The sequence below is a fragment of the Phaethon aethereus genome (assembly GCF_964289735.1).
Source record: "Phaethon aethereus genome assembly, chromosome: 2".
NCBI classification, from domain to species: Eukaryota; Metazoa; Chordata; class Aves; order Phaethontiformes; family Phaethontidae; genus Phaethon; species Phaethon aethereus.
Window position 1 is genome coordinate 59616391 of NC_138582.1, and position 15480 is coordinate 59631870.

General features: G+C 38.7%; 1 protein-coding gene across 2 annotated transcripts in view; it reads left to right on the forward strand.

Annotated features, from left to right (window-relative positions):
- The window catches only part of GNAL (G protein subunit alpha L), a gene marked incomplete at its 3' end in the record, with an annotated part of 198479 nt that overhangs the window by 131059 nt on the left and 51940 nt on the right, over nucleotides 1-15480 (forward strand). For both annotated transcript variants that reach the window (XM_081996551.1, XM_081996552.1), the window contains exon 5: nucleotides 7455-7552. In XM_081996551.1, the coding sequence (XP_081852677.1) occupies nucleotides 7455-7552 (98 nt within the window). The remainder of the gene's footprint in view (nucleotides 1-7454; nucleotides 7553-15480) is intronic.

Below are 15480 nucleotides of genomic sequence, written 5' to 3' on the forward strand. Positions count from 1 at the left end.
CAGCTCTCTTGGTAGGGAGAACATTTCATAAAGGATTAAGAAGTGGAGCTGGCTGAGCCATGGGGGACACTTTTGTCTGATAAACAAGAGGCTGATTATCAAGAGACTATACTTGTTTGTGTAAGAGGTAACTGAGCAGGCTTCCTTCTCTCTTGGGTGTCTTACCTGCTACTCTACCCCATAATTTCTGCATTAAGTCCTTTTAAAATTTTTTGTTCGTACAGCTTACGGTTGCACTCAGTAGATGTTTGGGAGCGGAGAGTATTTTTAATAGAAAATTAGTTTCTACACTTGGCACAAGCAAATCAGTAATAATTGGAGGCACTGGGGCAAATTGTTGCGCACTGTCTGTTTTGGGTTTCTTGTAACATCAGTTTACAACCGCCTCAGTTAAACACTGGGTTAAGATTCAAGTTTAAAGTCAGACTTTCAAAATTAAGGTTACATATGCGATGCCTCTATATACAAGATTAAGCAGACAGCTTTTTAGACTTTTTTTTTCTATAAGGCCTTGAGTCTTGCATTGCAGAGAAAAGCCCAGGCAATGGAAAGTAAATACTATACAAAAAAATGCAATAAAAGGTTGTTTGTTGACTTAGTTGTATAGCATAGAAGTACCATTTTTTACTCTCATCATTCACCTTGAAGCCCCAGGTATTATTCTCTTAAGGTTATTCACTCAGCAAGTTTCCATTATCACTTTTATTATCCGTTATTTATAGTATTACTGTACCTTCTTAAAACAAAAAACATTATTTATTCTTCACTACATACTAAGAAACCTTAGCTGTTGAATTATATTATGTTGAGCTACCGTGTACATCTTCTAGAAAGATAATCATATGTCATTTAAAGGCTTTCAGAGATTAAGAAACTACTGTGGGTGGCTGTTTGGAGATTCAGACGTGCTTATATAGGGTAAACATGATGGTAGACTATAGAAATGCCCAGTGTACTGGGATGTCAGTAGCCTCCAGAGGGAAAAGTGCTTTTGGTTCTTTGACCAATTTTGTAGCTAACTAATGATGATGTTGATCAGGATGTGTGTTGAGAAACACTGAGATTTTTCTCTGTTCGGTTTTTTTTTTGCTTCATTCTTAAGAATTATGTTGTAGAGAAAGTTCCATTTAAAGCAGAATTCAGTCACAACAGCAATGTTGGGAAAGTTTGCCTCCGATTCCAAATGCACAAGTCTTGAATTAATGGGAAAACGAATATCAAGAAAAAAAAACAGAACCTCACGGATACCGGAATGCAATTCTTAAATTTAAATTGCCCTAATCTTTATGTGAGTATCTGGGAATCTGTGTTTGCAGTGAGTAGAGACTGTAGAGGCTTGCAAGAGAGTCCTCGAGCCGCAAAAGTAGCTACTGCTTTATCCTGTTAAATTCCAGTTTTTACTTGGATGAAATATAAACTTTTTTAAATTGCCATTTGTCTGTTACTTTAGATGCCTTGTGCTACACAACCCAACAGAACACTGATATGCTAATGTGATCTGTGGTATCTGTTGCAGACCCCCGGGACACCCCCAGCATCCACAAAGCATTTTGGAGCATGAGGAGGGAGCTCAGCTGAGCTCTCCTTTGCCCAGGGTGCTGTCCCACTCGTCTTCCCTCAGGCAGCGAGTGGAAAAGGGCCCCCTCACAGGTCTCGAAGAAGTGGAGAAAGTGCTAGGTTAGAGTCCTTCCGCCTAGTCATCTCTCCCAAAACGTGCTGCTGCTCGTCCTCCCCCGTAACAGCACAGCATCCTGCTGCTTGCTACTGCTGCCAGGCTCAGCGGCTTCGGCTGCTAGCTGATGGATCCAGTTCAGTTTTGACCTCAGATGTGGTACACAGAGAAGGATGCTTAAAAGAATGTTTGGATTGCGGAGTCAGGCATGTCACGTTTAGAAAACCCTGGAAGTAGTTTGCCTGTGCAACCTCTAATATGACTCCACTGGGTGTCAACCACATGGTATTACAGTGTTACCCATCATTTGTCACTCTTCTATTCCACAAAACTTTTCCATAGTTGAGTGGATGGGAGACCGGGAATGCCTGTACACCCCTGCCCTGTGGGAAGTACAAGCGGGGTACACCCCGCCCGGTAGGGAGGCACGTACCGCCCTTCCCATATAAATTCTGTAGATTGTCTTGCATCGCAGTCATTGTTGGCAGTTTGGGAGCTGTTAAGGTGGGAATTTTTAATAAATTGGCGTGATTTACTTTTTGTTTGGTTAAGTACGTGAGAGAAGAGGTAGTAAACTGAAATTCAGAATAGAAGTGGTTGACTACATTTCACACCCACAGTGGCAGAACTATGAAAATAGGTAACTTTTGCCACTTCTTTAAATGGTTGTCAGGCTAATCAGGCAGGTTTAATCTATGTTTTAAATGAGAAATTGTCTTACAGGCTTGAAGTTCAGGGGAAGGGCATGAATTTTGACTTGAGGGACATCAATCTTATTTCACATTAATCTAAGCAGCTGTTTCCAGGTTCACAATATATTAACAGAAGAAATATGCATAACAAAATACAGTGGAGCCTTCCACATCCCAGTTTCTGGGGAACCGAAAGGTGACATCAGGATAGCTTATTAAATGTATGCTCCATCTGGAAGGAAGACAGAAGGGAATCTTAATAGAATAAAAATTGTTCCCAACCTAACATGAACTTTTGTGGTTTGTAAAGCAATTAGATGAAAAGTTCTGTTTCCAAAATATATAAAGATCTGTTCGTGGAGATATCTCATTGTTTACTTATCACTAATATTTATTCCCAATTTAGGCAGCTGAAAAGTGAAACAAGTCCATTTTTTAGCTACTTGAAAATTTTTTGTAGGAGTTCTAAGGGGGAGGAGGTTTCTAAGGTAACCTACCAATAAATAAGTTTATTTCCAAAATAAGGAAAGTTAAATTTCAAGAACATGCTGTAACTTCTGGTAGGACAAAGTTGAAAAACGGTACTTTGAGACTTAGCTGTAGTGCATCTGCATTTGGTATCTGTATTGGTTCCTTGGAATGTTTTGTATAGGAATATATTCCCTCCTTTTTTTTTTTTCAACTTAAAAATGTTACCTTGGAATAGGTGAGTAAAAATATTTCTACAAGACCTTTTTAAAACATAGTAAAAATATAATACTGTTTACGTCAGTGATATCAGCTCAGGGTGTTTATACATTTAGATACGTCTTAACTTTATTTGGGGAAAAAAAAAGGAAGTATAACCTGCTTATGTGACTTCATGATTTTTAGATGATTTATGAACACTATAGCATAAATAATGTAACACACATAAATATGTGTACCACAAATAACCTGTTAGTGAAAAGGAAGCTCAGGAATGCAGGGTTGAGTTTTTTGGACTGTCTCAGGAAGAATAGAAAATTTCCAGGTAATTTTATATTAGGAAATATTTGAGATGTTGTCTGTCACATCTTCATTTTGATCACATCAAAATACTAGTATTGTGTGGCCTAATGATTGCTATGAATTCTTAGGTAACTGGTGTAAATTAATGTGTGTAAAGTAAAAAGTACTTGTAATTCATGAGACCTGTAACTCATGAGACCTGAGGCAGCATCATTTACTTTTCTAATGCTCTAATTAAAATACTATATAAATATATATATAAATGGTTTTATTTTATATGTGTATTAATAAGGGCAAAGATTTGTATATCTCTGTCTCTAAGGAAGAGATTGGATGAAATAGCACTGTTTTGTTGGTTTTCATGGGCATGTCATGGTGAAGGTGTTTTTCTGCTTTCAGGCATAGTACATTATTCCTTGTTCTCTTAAGTATACTAAATATTTTTGGTAGATTTCGGTGACTTTGATCCAACAGAGGTCAGCTGCATCAGATGGCCTTAGTGATTTTCCATGGCCCTGTTTTCTTCTGTCCCAGTTGAGGTTTCTTAAAGGACGTGACTCGTGACTTTTAAGAACTTCTGAATAGCCACCTTCCAGAGGTCAGAACCCTGAAGCAAATCTTAGTTTGGCCATCTCGGAATGTAAGCTGCTACGGTCACAACTTACTCTTAAAGCCTCATCTGTGTTGTACTGACCTAAGGTAGTGTTCTGTATGTAGTTCCCCGCCCCCCAGAGACGTTACCTGGAAAGTTTTAGCCCATTGTTTTTTACCAGCTGGAGCAAATCTGAATTATCCATCCTTTGAGTTACCTTGGCTCGTCCCCGCAACAGGCGTTGCCAAATGTGGCTGCCACCCTGAGGGTACTGCATCCCCAAGAGCAGGTGCTGCAGGGCCGGCTTAGCCCCAGGTCGCCAGTGCCTGCTTGCCAGCGAGGTGGCCATGATGTGGCCGTGGCGGGAGGAAGAGGTGACAAGCATTGGGGTCTATAGGAACAAGTCATGGGGATTGGGGATCGGGGAGCGGTTCCTGGAAGGCCAGTCAGGCAAAGGGGGCTTGGCTGCAGAGGTTGAGCGAACGTGGTGACTGCTGTCTGGATCTTGTCCTGCGATGGAGAGTAGGTTGGGATCCAGACGTGTTTGGTACGTGTGAGCAGGCTCCTCCTGTGTGCTTGACTGTGTGCAATGGGAGCCTTCAGCAGTTGAGGAGAAAAAATACTGAAGAACTTAGAGCAGACCAGAAGGGAGTTAAAAACAAGTGTGAAAGTTGGATCATGGTGCTTGGTGTCTTGAAATGAAGCAGGATTTTTCTGGAAGGCTTTAGTCACCTGGGAAAGAAAGATCGGGTAGCTGTGTGGGAGGCAATTTGCAGGCAAGTGTACTCCTCTGCAGTAGATCGGTACATTTTAATGAGGTAAGTGTATTTGCTCCGTTTTATAGGATTTGCTTTGGACTAGAAGTCGGGAAGTTGTTTTAAATAGACTGCTTTGAGATATAATGGTCAGGTGGAAATATTTGAAGCATATAATATGGAAACCCTGTATTTACAACATATTTGTAGGGTCTCAGAAGCTGAGCTGAAAAGATTGCCTCTTTTCCAGAAGAGATTTTTAAGAGTAAATAAAGCTCATACAGAGGATTTTAAAACAGAGTGAAGTTAGAAACTGCTGTAGCTATGCAATTTTTTTATTTGCTTATTTACTTATTTATTTAATAAGTCTGCAGCCATCTCTCAAACCATCCCACCCCCCAGAAGAGGAAGGTTTCATACTAGCATCCTTCTCTTCCCATCCCCTTCCCATAGACTGCATGGAGCTGAATGGGACCATTTTTTAGATGTAGGTACCCCTCAGAGATGGCTTTCTGGGTGGGTGGGAAGGTGGGAATTCCCATCCACTGATGGTGAGGAGGGGAGGTTGGGCACGCCATGCTCGGCCCCCACACCTGTAGGGAGGGAGGGCTGAGGTTGTACACTGCTGTACACGCACCCATGGAAGGGGGTGGCAGAGCTGGGTCCTTTAGCCTCAGGACCCTGATGCTTACCCAGAGCTCGCTCTTTCCATTCAGAAGGCAATGCTTCAGCATTTTGCTGAAGATGCCAGCAAGGGAGATGCATTCAGCTGATGCCCTAAATATCAATCAAGCATAAGCTTCAAGTCTGAGGAATGTTCCATGTTTTCTGGTATTTATCATTTTCACTTCTCCAGTTCTTTCTTTTTCTTGTAGTCATGCTCTCTGGTTTATGTGTCCGCTTTCTCCTTCTGTTTATTTAGTTTGATATCTTGTCCTTTCTTGAGCTTGTTTTTGCTTTCCTTCTGCTGTAGGAGCAGAGAGTTTATAATAGCTGTAGCATAACTTCAAAAGGTGGATCTGCCAGTATTTTAAACAATCATTACATAAGTCGTTAAAATAACAAAGACAAAATAAACATGTCCTCAAGACAGTGAAGAAATAAATTCCAAGGGCAGTATAAGCATCTGCCAATCTCTAGTCTTGCTTCCTCTCTTCTTCCAAGACTTTCTGTGAAGGTTTTTCACGCTTGCTGTACCATGTCCTTTTCTCTGAAGTTTTGAAAATTCCTTAAAGAATGGATTTTTCTCTCTCCCTACATCGTTCACAATATCGTTGAAAGAAAAAAGCATTTCTGGGTTTATTCAGGACCTCTGTAGCCATGTTCAAATCCTAACTAAATAATTTTCAGTAACAGTTTGTTCTGAAAATCCTGTCTTGTGTTTTGCCTCTCCCTGAAAACGTCGCCAGCAGGTCACAGACAGTTGCTGAGGAGCAGAGTGTCACCTTTTGGGGCCCTGCCCAGGGCTGGTGCACAAGGTTGGGAAACCCATAAAGCATAAAACTGAACTCTGTGTGCTACCAAGATCTTTCACTATGAACTTTGTCTTTTGAGAGAAGTTTTTAATCCTGAAAACGTGTGAGGAGGGACTGGCAAACAATTTCAGAAAGTTTCAGAATTCAGGTATTTACACAACATTTTGACAGGCTTATGAAGTGAATGGTGGTATTACACCTAATTTACACACAGCCAGATTTAACTGTGGAAAAGCCATTTGTTGGGTTTTGTAAATTTATGACTGACCAAAGGACTCTGATGATTTAGTAGCCATGCTGAGGTGTTAAGAGATTACAAACAACTTCAGTGTTTAAGTTGACATACTACATTAACAATTTGATTTGGGGGAGGAAAGACTCAGTTGTATAATAAAGGAAGTATTAATTTGTCTAACCATTCTTGGTTTGATTTTAGAAAGCTTTAGCTGGAAGAACTCAGTTACCGGTTTGACGTACCGGTAATGATACAACATAAAATGGACTCCTGGCTTTGAAACAAGCTGGAGCGTGTGATGCTCTATGGCAAGGGCTGGAGGAGCAGAGCAGCCAGCAGGCAGGGTCAGACCTACCGCTCTGCCTACGTGCGTCTTATACAACAGAGCTATGGCTTCACCGTCACCAAGGATGGCTTTGATTCCTCTTTCAAATAATTCTGAAATAAGCTTGCCAGCAGATATTTCTGGATTGGGATGCTTGGGATAGCAGCTACGAAAAGCATGTTGTGCCAGGCTGCTGGGAGGAAGCAGTGTTGAGCAAAGCCTGTGAAAGTCTTGCAATCAAATTATTATGTTGCATGAGAAAATACCAAGCAGCGGAAAGTTGTGTTTTTCAGGAAAAATTACACAACCTTTTTAAAGTCACAGACTGTTTCTTTCTCTGGGAAGCTAATGTTTATAAGCTGAGCAGCTTTTTGCATCACTTTTATGCCTTTTCCATGACAGAAGCATAAATTCAGTTAAAAATTAAGTGAGCATGCTTCTACGTAACTTACAGTAAATTTTATATATGGACTGGTGTGAATTTTGAAGACAGTCTTCATTACATACCATGTACTGGAAACTGTCAGCAGCCATATGTTCAGTATATTTTACTGCAACTTTGCTAATAAGTGTTTTTTGCTTTTCTTCTTTAAAGGTGTAATCTATTATTCTGCGAAAGTATAAAGCATGAAGGTTGGGGTGAAGAAGCAACACATACAGATTGGGGATTGAAAAGATTGAGAAATGTTCCCTTATTTGTTGCATTTCCAATTTTCAGGAATTCTTTGAACATGCAAAAAAGCTCTGGGATGATGAAGGCGTAAAGGCATGCTTCGAGAGGTCGAACGAATATCAACTGATAGACTGTGCACAGTAGTAAGTATTTCTTTTTATGGAATTAATAGCCAAGAATGTAATAATTTATAACAAGTTAGAAAATATATTTCTATTAGCAAGATCTGTGAGTTTTGCAATGCAGCGATTAACATTTTAATTCTTTGTATAGGCTGAGCATGTATAGCAAAAGTAATTGATGGTTTTATCATAATTTGCCATTATTATACAACTAAATATTCTGTCTCAAATATTTAACATCTTATAAAGATGAGTATGAAAAAAGTCAAATTAAATAATTTGAAGTATCTTTATTCCATTTGAAAATGATTTACATAAAATCATTTCAATTGAAACTATTCAGTTTAAAAAATGTCGAGCCAATCTAAGGAAAATGTTTTAAATTCTAAGGCCCAGACAGCACTGAAATTGCTCTGTGTTTTCACATTCCATTAAAGTTTCTGGGATTCTTACCTAAGCAGATGCATACCTGCATTACTAATATATTTTCTGGAGGAAAAAAATGCTAAGTAGTGTTTCATTAAAGATAGTAGTACATTTGGTATTCTCTCCTTCATATACATCAAGTGAAGCAGTATGTGTGTGCATAATAGTCATAATCCTTATATGGGTTCATCCAACTGGAAATGTCCTGAAAAGAGTTGTGTGATTGTGAAGGTGCAAATCTTAAATACATAGTACATTAATGAAAACAGATTAAGCATGAAATAGTCCATTAACATGCCAGGGCTACAAAACTTGTCTGACCTTGGTAATAATCCAGCTCTGAATTAGACTTTGACCAAAAATATACATTGTATGTGAACTGCTGTTGGGAAAATGTATACTCTTGCAGTTGCTACGTGATTTCGGGTTTTCAGAGAATACACTCTAGTGTGTTACGATTTGTCTAATTGACAGTATGGTCAGCAGCAATGCCGCAAGTCTATTGTAGCACTCGGTGTTGTGTTTTTCTGTCCTCTCTGCTCTCCCCGCCGAGGCTGAAGCAGAGGAAACGGGCCGTGTCGCTAAAGGACTTGTCGCTCTTCTGCCACAATGTGGAATTTCGGTGCTCTGGGTCATAGTTTGTTTTCCCTCTTTCCAGAGTATTTCTGGGAGGGAGAAGGATCCAGTAATGATTCATCAGCACATGGAAGAAAGGGAAAATTACCTGTGTGTAGGAAGGAACTCATTTGACCTCAGTGGACTGAATTTATCAAACCTTGGGCATTTGCTGACAGTCCAGAGTGGCAAGAAATGAAAGCAGTGGTTGTACACAAAAAAACATAGGAAGTTGTGCTAAAGAGTGACCAGTGGGTTTCCCCTCTGCCCTCACTCACCACCACTGCCATGGTACAGATCTGAGCTATGCTTGCTGAAAAATCCAGACTGACTGTTCATGATACCTATTAATACACTCAAATAAGATGTCAGACCAAGAAAATAGAATAATGGCATGTATTTAAAACAAACTAATGTAAACCTTTACTGATCAGTAAAAGCTGATATGTCTCCCAGTCCTGCTTTGGAAAACAGTGCTGAAAGGACCAGGCAAAAAAGGAAGACACTGCATTACAGTATTAATGGTACCATGTTTTCCCTTAAAAAATTATGCCTATCTACAGACTTTGACAAGGAGAAGAATGTTGTCGTGTGTTATGTCCAAAAACAATACACAAATGGGGAAAAAAATGGATCTAGGATGAAGTCCACTGTCCTGAAACGTAAAACTAAACCCAACTACGTTTCTTCCTAAAAGTTTAAAGGAAGATTATTGGGGTTTTTCTATGTATCTTCCCTCCATCTCTTCTAACTGGCTTGCTTTTTCTGTGGCTGAGGTTATTTATTCTAGTAGTAAATATAATGCATGCATAATTTTCTACCATCAAGATGTTTTATGAAAAAATGTTTAATACTTAAATATCCCTTGAGCATGTTTGTGCTTTCCATTTCATATCTTCCTGAAAACGTAACATTTAAGCGACTTACCCCCATGTACAAACCTCAGTCTTAGAATGGAGACTTGAAATTCAGGAATACCTGTGTCATTGGTCTGATCAAACAGCCTTTTTTTCACAGGTATTGATTTAAAATAGTCAAGGGTACTCTTAACAGAAAGAAGATACTAAAAATACACACAACTTTTATCTGCCCCTCCATCATTCCTTGAAAATGAAAATGGTACTAACAGAGTCAACAAAAAGGAGATTTAAAAGTTGCTGTGTCTTTGCTGCTTGTGTGTATTTATATATTGCACAACAGTAGTTGCTTTACCCAGAAGAACATTTCTGTGCCAGCATTGGATGGACCTTTTTCAGAGTGGTGGGGTCACGTCCACCTTTTAACTGGCAGAGCGTGTGAGCTGAGGTTAGAATGACTCTTCCGATATGCACGTATGTTTTCTTATGGGCACTTAGAAAATACTAACTGTGAGGGTGCTGTCTTTCCGGCTCAGCAGGAGCGGATGGCATTTCTCTCAGGACCTGTCCATGGTCATCTTTAATGGGTAAAGGAAGAAAGGGCAGGAGTGTAATGCTGAATCACATGCTTGCTGTGGGATTTTGAAATCTGCAGTGTTTTCATTACACTGACTTTTGGAGAAAGCATCCCATGCCATCAGCTAAATCCTAATCTTTTACTTGATAGTGAGGGAAGAACGTTATCAGTAGATCACCACTAATGTCTTTGCTTACCAAAAAAAAAAAAAACCCCAAACAAACAAAACAAACAAACAAAACAAAACAAAAAAAAACCACAGAGCAAAACAAAAAAAAATTCCCAACGTGTGTTAAAAATATCATTGGATTACAAGTTGGGTGGCTGACTTAAAATACTGAAAAGCATTATTAGAAAATTATAAAGTCAGCAGCCAACTTGCTGACTGTTAAGTGAGTTACAAATACAGTGTATTTTGGAATAGTTTAATTTGGCTACAGTACAGAGCTTCTATATTTTTAAAACTTAACCTAATTTTCTCTATTACTGTGGGAGAAATATTTTTCTGGAAACAGAGGTAATAGAAAGACACAAAGGCAAATGTTCTATTTACATTAGGCCTGAAAGTTGCTTTTCCTTGATCTTTAATGCCCTTTTAAATTACCAGGGTACTGTTCCCTTACAGAAATAAGGATGAACCATTTCAATATTCTTACATGACTCTCCATGTATCTGCACTATTTCTAAGTGTCGTGTTGGTATGTCATGCGATATTTGTAACAAATACAGATCTGTGACAAGCCAGAGGTCAGACCTTGTGGTCTGACAGGGCTAAATGTATCATAAGCAAAGACCTGAATTGTTCTTTATCACTAACTGCAAAGTTATTTATGTAACTCCTGGAGGGGAGATATTGTATGGCCATCGACCATATTTTTTCCTTAATGATCTTCATATATTTCTTCAAGATTAATATCATAAAACTGGCGGGTTATTGTTTTCCCCATCTTCGTGATTTGATATTTCTTTCAAGTTAAATTTCAAGTTTAATTTCAAAAAATGATACTTAATTTGAAAAGTTGATTTGATTTAGTTGTGTCCCCATTTGACTTTATCTAGATTTCAGCAGGTTGGTTTTGTTTATGATGATAAATCTTACACCTTACTTTGGTTAACTTCAACTTATTTTGAACTGCTGTGATTATATCCATATTCTCATACTTTATATTCATCAAATTCTAGGTCCCTAAGGGACATTCAGATTGTGAATTAGTGCTGTCTTGGCACTGAACTGTCTAGTATATAAATAAGAGACCAAAATACATTTATTAAAAATTTCTTGTAATTCTGGGACAGTTTTCTAAAAGCTAAATTGTTTCCTATAAGATGAATGCAACTCCATTTTTTTAAGATTTCTGTTTCTTCATAGTAGTTACCAAATGCCCAAATTTTATTGTACCCGTGGAAGGGAACTGCAAAGCAAACTTCTGTGAATATAGAACAGAACAAAACCAATAAAGGTCCACGTATGATGGCCTTCATTTAAAAAAAGACTCAGAAAAAGAGTTTGTGAGTTGATTATGTGTCTTTATAAACTTCATAAATTTAAGTAAATTAATTTATTTGGCAATGAAGAAGTATAAAATCTCCTTTTAACTAATAGCATACCACAAGGCAGTTATAGGTTGTAACCACCTGTTTGGTGTTACTTATGTAAGTGGGCTGACTTCACCCTTATGCTGGTGAAATGATTTCTGTGTTATAAGCTCCCTTTCTTCACTGCAAACCATACCACATGCAAACTGCTGGCTGTTTTAGCAACTCCAGAAAAGCCACTGAAGTTACTTTTGTTTGGAGATCTAACACGTGTGCTCACGGACCACAGTGAAGTTGAAGACCTTTGGAGGACGTCAGTCATTGTTGGGGGATATCAGGCACTCCCAGTCTCATGTCGTCCATCCATTGTTTTGATAATACTTACAGCGCTTAGACAGTGTCAGGGAAAGGTGGTAATTTTGGAGCAGAAGAGTAGGCAAGCAGAACTAGGCATTTGTGAAAGGGGAGAAAAAAAGACTAAACCAGAGCATCCAGTTCTCTTTCTAGGTCATACACAGTTTGTTCAAGGCACTGCTGTTAGGAGAAAAATAACAACTTTCAGGTTTATTGGAAGGTGCCAGAGTTGTACTTTGTCCCATTGCATTCACACGAAATAACAGTGTGTGCATGCATGGATGGCCCTAGCTGTAAGGGTTGTACTTTGGCTCACTCTGTTCCTCAGTGTAGGAAGGTTTAAGGGAACCCTGTCCTCAGCCAGTACTTTATCCCAGTTTGTCTGTGAATCTTCTTTCCTGATAAAATACGCCACTTCTGATATAGGTAAGTGTGAAGGCCTAAATTGGTCTCTATGCAAACATTTGGGCTAATAAAACTTGATTATGCAAGTTCTCAGGAAAGCAAATACAAGGGATGTGAGCTTGGCCAAAGAAAACTGATTTTATATTTGAACTAATATACATAGAAAAGACATACCTCGAGTTCTTTTTCTTTGCAGTTATTCTATCTCGGAGAAGGGTTTCAGCCAACTTCTCTGGAAACTCTCCTGGTATTAGGTGGCGTAATTAAAAAAAAAAAAAAAAAGTTCTTTGTGGTGTTGTCCACAGATTCAACTCCTGATGTGAGAAAACAGATAACAGCAGCACTTCTTGAAACCAAGCACATTTCTGACTTTCCTTGTGCTCTCCTAGACATAAGGTTTAATTACGAGCATGGACATAGTCATCTTTAAATTCCCTCTTACAGTCTGGGGTCAGAAAACCTACCTTGGCATTATCTGCTTCTTTCGTCTAGTGTGGCACTTCAGTCCAGTCTGTTGGTATGTACACAAGCTACATGTGTGACTGTAAGTAAATACGAGCATTAGTGCAATTCATGTACTTCATGTGGCTTCAAGTTTTGTTACTTAATACTGCTTCATCTAGGGATTTTCCTAAAAGATTGGCTGTATGATGCTCCAGATTGGATTCTGCTAAAGCTCTCACAGAGACAGGTGACACACAAGCTGCACTGACGCAGTGGCAGCTAAGTCTTTCCTGCGATGGTCTCCCAAGACCAGTTGTCAGTAACCCAAACCATTTGCAGCAGTGCCAGTTGTTCTCAACATTGACCTTTTCCATGCCAAGGTCTTTATTCATTCCTAATTATGTCTCCTTTGAAAGTGCCATATACAGTAATAACTGCTGATGTCTCAACGATATCAAGCAGGTTTTTTTATTCTGACAATGTATGAGGCTTCACCTTTTACAGCTTTGGTAGCAGAATAGCAGAATTGATTTTTTTTCCCTTCATCATTAGAGAGTAGGAAGGAGGTGCTTTATACCATGTCAACATTTTTCTGTATCTTATAATTTCCACTACATACAGGATTAAATCCAGGGATTATGCCCTGCTTTGTGTATTTGTTGCTGTGCCCTCCATCGCCACACACTGTTCAGCTCTGTCTAATTTAAGAACATTGGAAGGTAAAGAAGAATAATCTCTTGGGGACCCCTGAGATCTGAGTTGTAATTATGCTGAAAAATTCTACAAACTACGTAATAGTTTACATAAAACTGTTACTGATAATTGTCTGTATCAATTAGCGACTGACTGTTGCAGCCCATCAATTATTTTTGATATATCCCATATCATATGTCTTTGTGAAAGGAGGTACATGAAACTGGATGCCTTCAGTTGGATTTGTATGCTTTCGGCCCTGTCCTAGATTTCTTCACAGTAACTGCTGTCTAGGAGTAATTCAGATAGTAAAGGTCACTGAAAGTCACCTGAAAAACAAAGACCCTCCAGAGTTGGATGCCTGGAGTCCCACAGCACCCTTGTTCTCTATCGCTGAAGGAAATGAGAACAGTTTCTTCATCATTTATGTTCTCCAGGAAGATGACCCACAAGAGGCCAACAGAATCTGACCTGGTGAGCTTGTATATAGCGTGACAAAACTGCAACAGAAAATACTAACAAACACAGTTACTGTTGAATAAGAGACTGTTTTCTAGTTTACACAGATGTGTTATCCCTGAAATCATTAATCCAGCAATCTGTATTTAAACCAACAAGTAACAAAGATCAATAATCAGAATATCTGCATCACTTAGGGAAAAATGTTAAGGAACTGTAAGGCTTTCATTTTGTCCCTGGAGGAGCGGTGTGGTGTCTGCGTGTCGTGACATCATTCAAGGCAAAATCCAAGATTACTTCCTCTGAATCTGCTGGCTTTGTCAAACTGCTTGCTAACAATCCCGGTGCCAGACTTGGTTCTTGTTAGGACCATTATGCCCACATAGAGAAAACAGAAATGGAGAGGGAAGACAACCAAGTGGCTTTGTGCAGATGCCCATCCCGGAGCATGACATGTCCAGCCTCGGGTTTGCAAAGTCCTGTTTGTGCTTTCTCTGTTCACTGCATACTTTGAAGACATCTTAGTATTTCTTTGCGCGTGCCTGAGGAAGCAAGGCGGCTCATTGAAAGGGAGGCAGGCCCATGAAAGACATCTCCTGAAAACATGTTTTGTCCTGGAAAGGAAGGGAGCAGAAGAAGAGTGGGAAGGAGTAGCTCAAGGATTAGGGAGGAGAAGAGAAGTTGTCTTGCATACTGATCAAAGAATCGTGGTCTAAACCTTTTTGAAGTCCTTTACATGTGGCAGTAACATTTATTTTCAGATGTAACATAGTGGCTTTGGGTTCATATTTGAAACATGCTTTTTATTGGCAGACTAGAGCCAGAACGTGTGAAACAAGTCAGAACCCCCTTTCATCTTCGCTTTTGTTCTTTAATAAACTTTCTTTCATCATAATGGATGATGAAGTAAATGTGGATGTATGTATGATAAATTAAGGTAAACTTACTGATTGTAAGCTGGAGAATATTATTTTTAAAACCAGTGATTCTTTTTAACCTTTGTAACTGCTTATTAACTACAGGACAAATACTTTTTAGCTAGAAAAATGACAAAAAATATTAATTATAAATGTTTCATTCCTCATGTAACTAGATTTTTTTATGGTGATGTGGGAAAACTATAATAATATGATTTTCTTCCATCTAAAATTCTGTTCTGGTTCATATAGAAACAATTCACTGTGATGACAAAGTTTCATCATTTCTCTTTTTAAGATCTCTCATGCAGTATCACTTTTAAACCTTAAAAATTCATTACATAAGTTAGAAACAAATTTTGTTTGGTTAATTCATGAACAGGTTGTCTCTAGGTAGCTGATTTAAACTATAAACCTTAACCAACCAGTAAATTGTTATTTAATGATAGAAAAAAAGAGAGGGGTTATAGAGTAATTACTTCAGCCTTACTGATGAGTCTTCTAAAGAGAGATGATTGCCAAATAGGACAAAAGTCATTCTGCAGTGTGTAATACTTAAATTTTTCACTGTTTACTAAATAGTAGACCATGCTCTTGAGAGACAGACTTGTGGTTTCTTAAAATACGCACTGGGAATTCTCCCTTTTTTTTCATCTGTTGCTATGG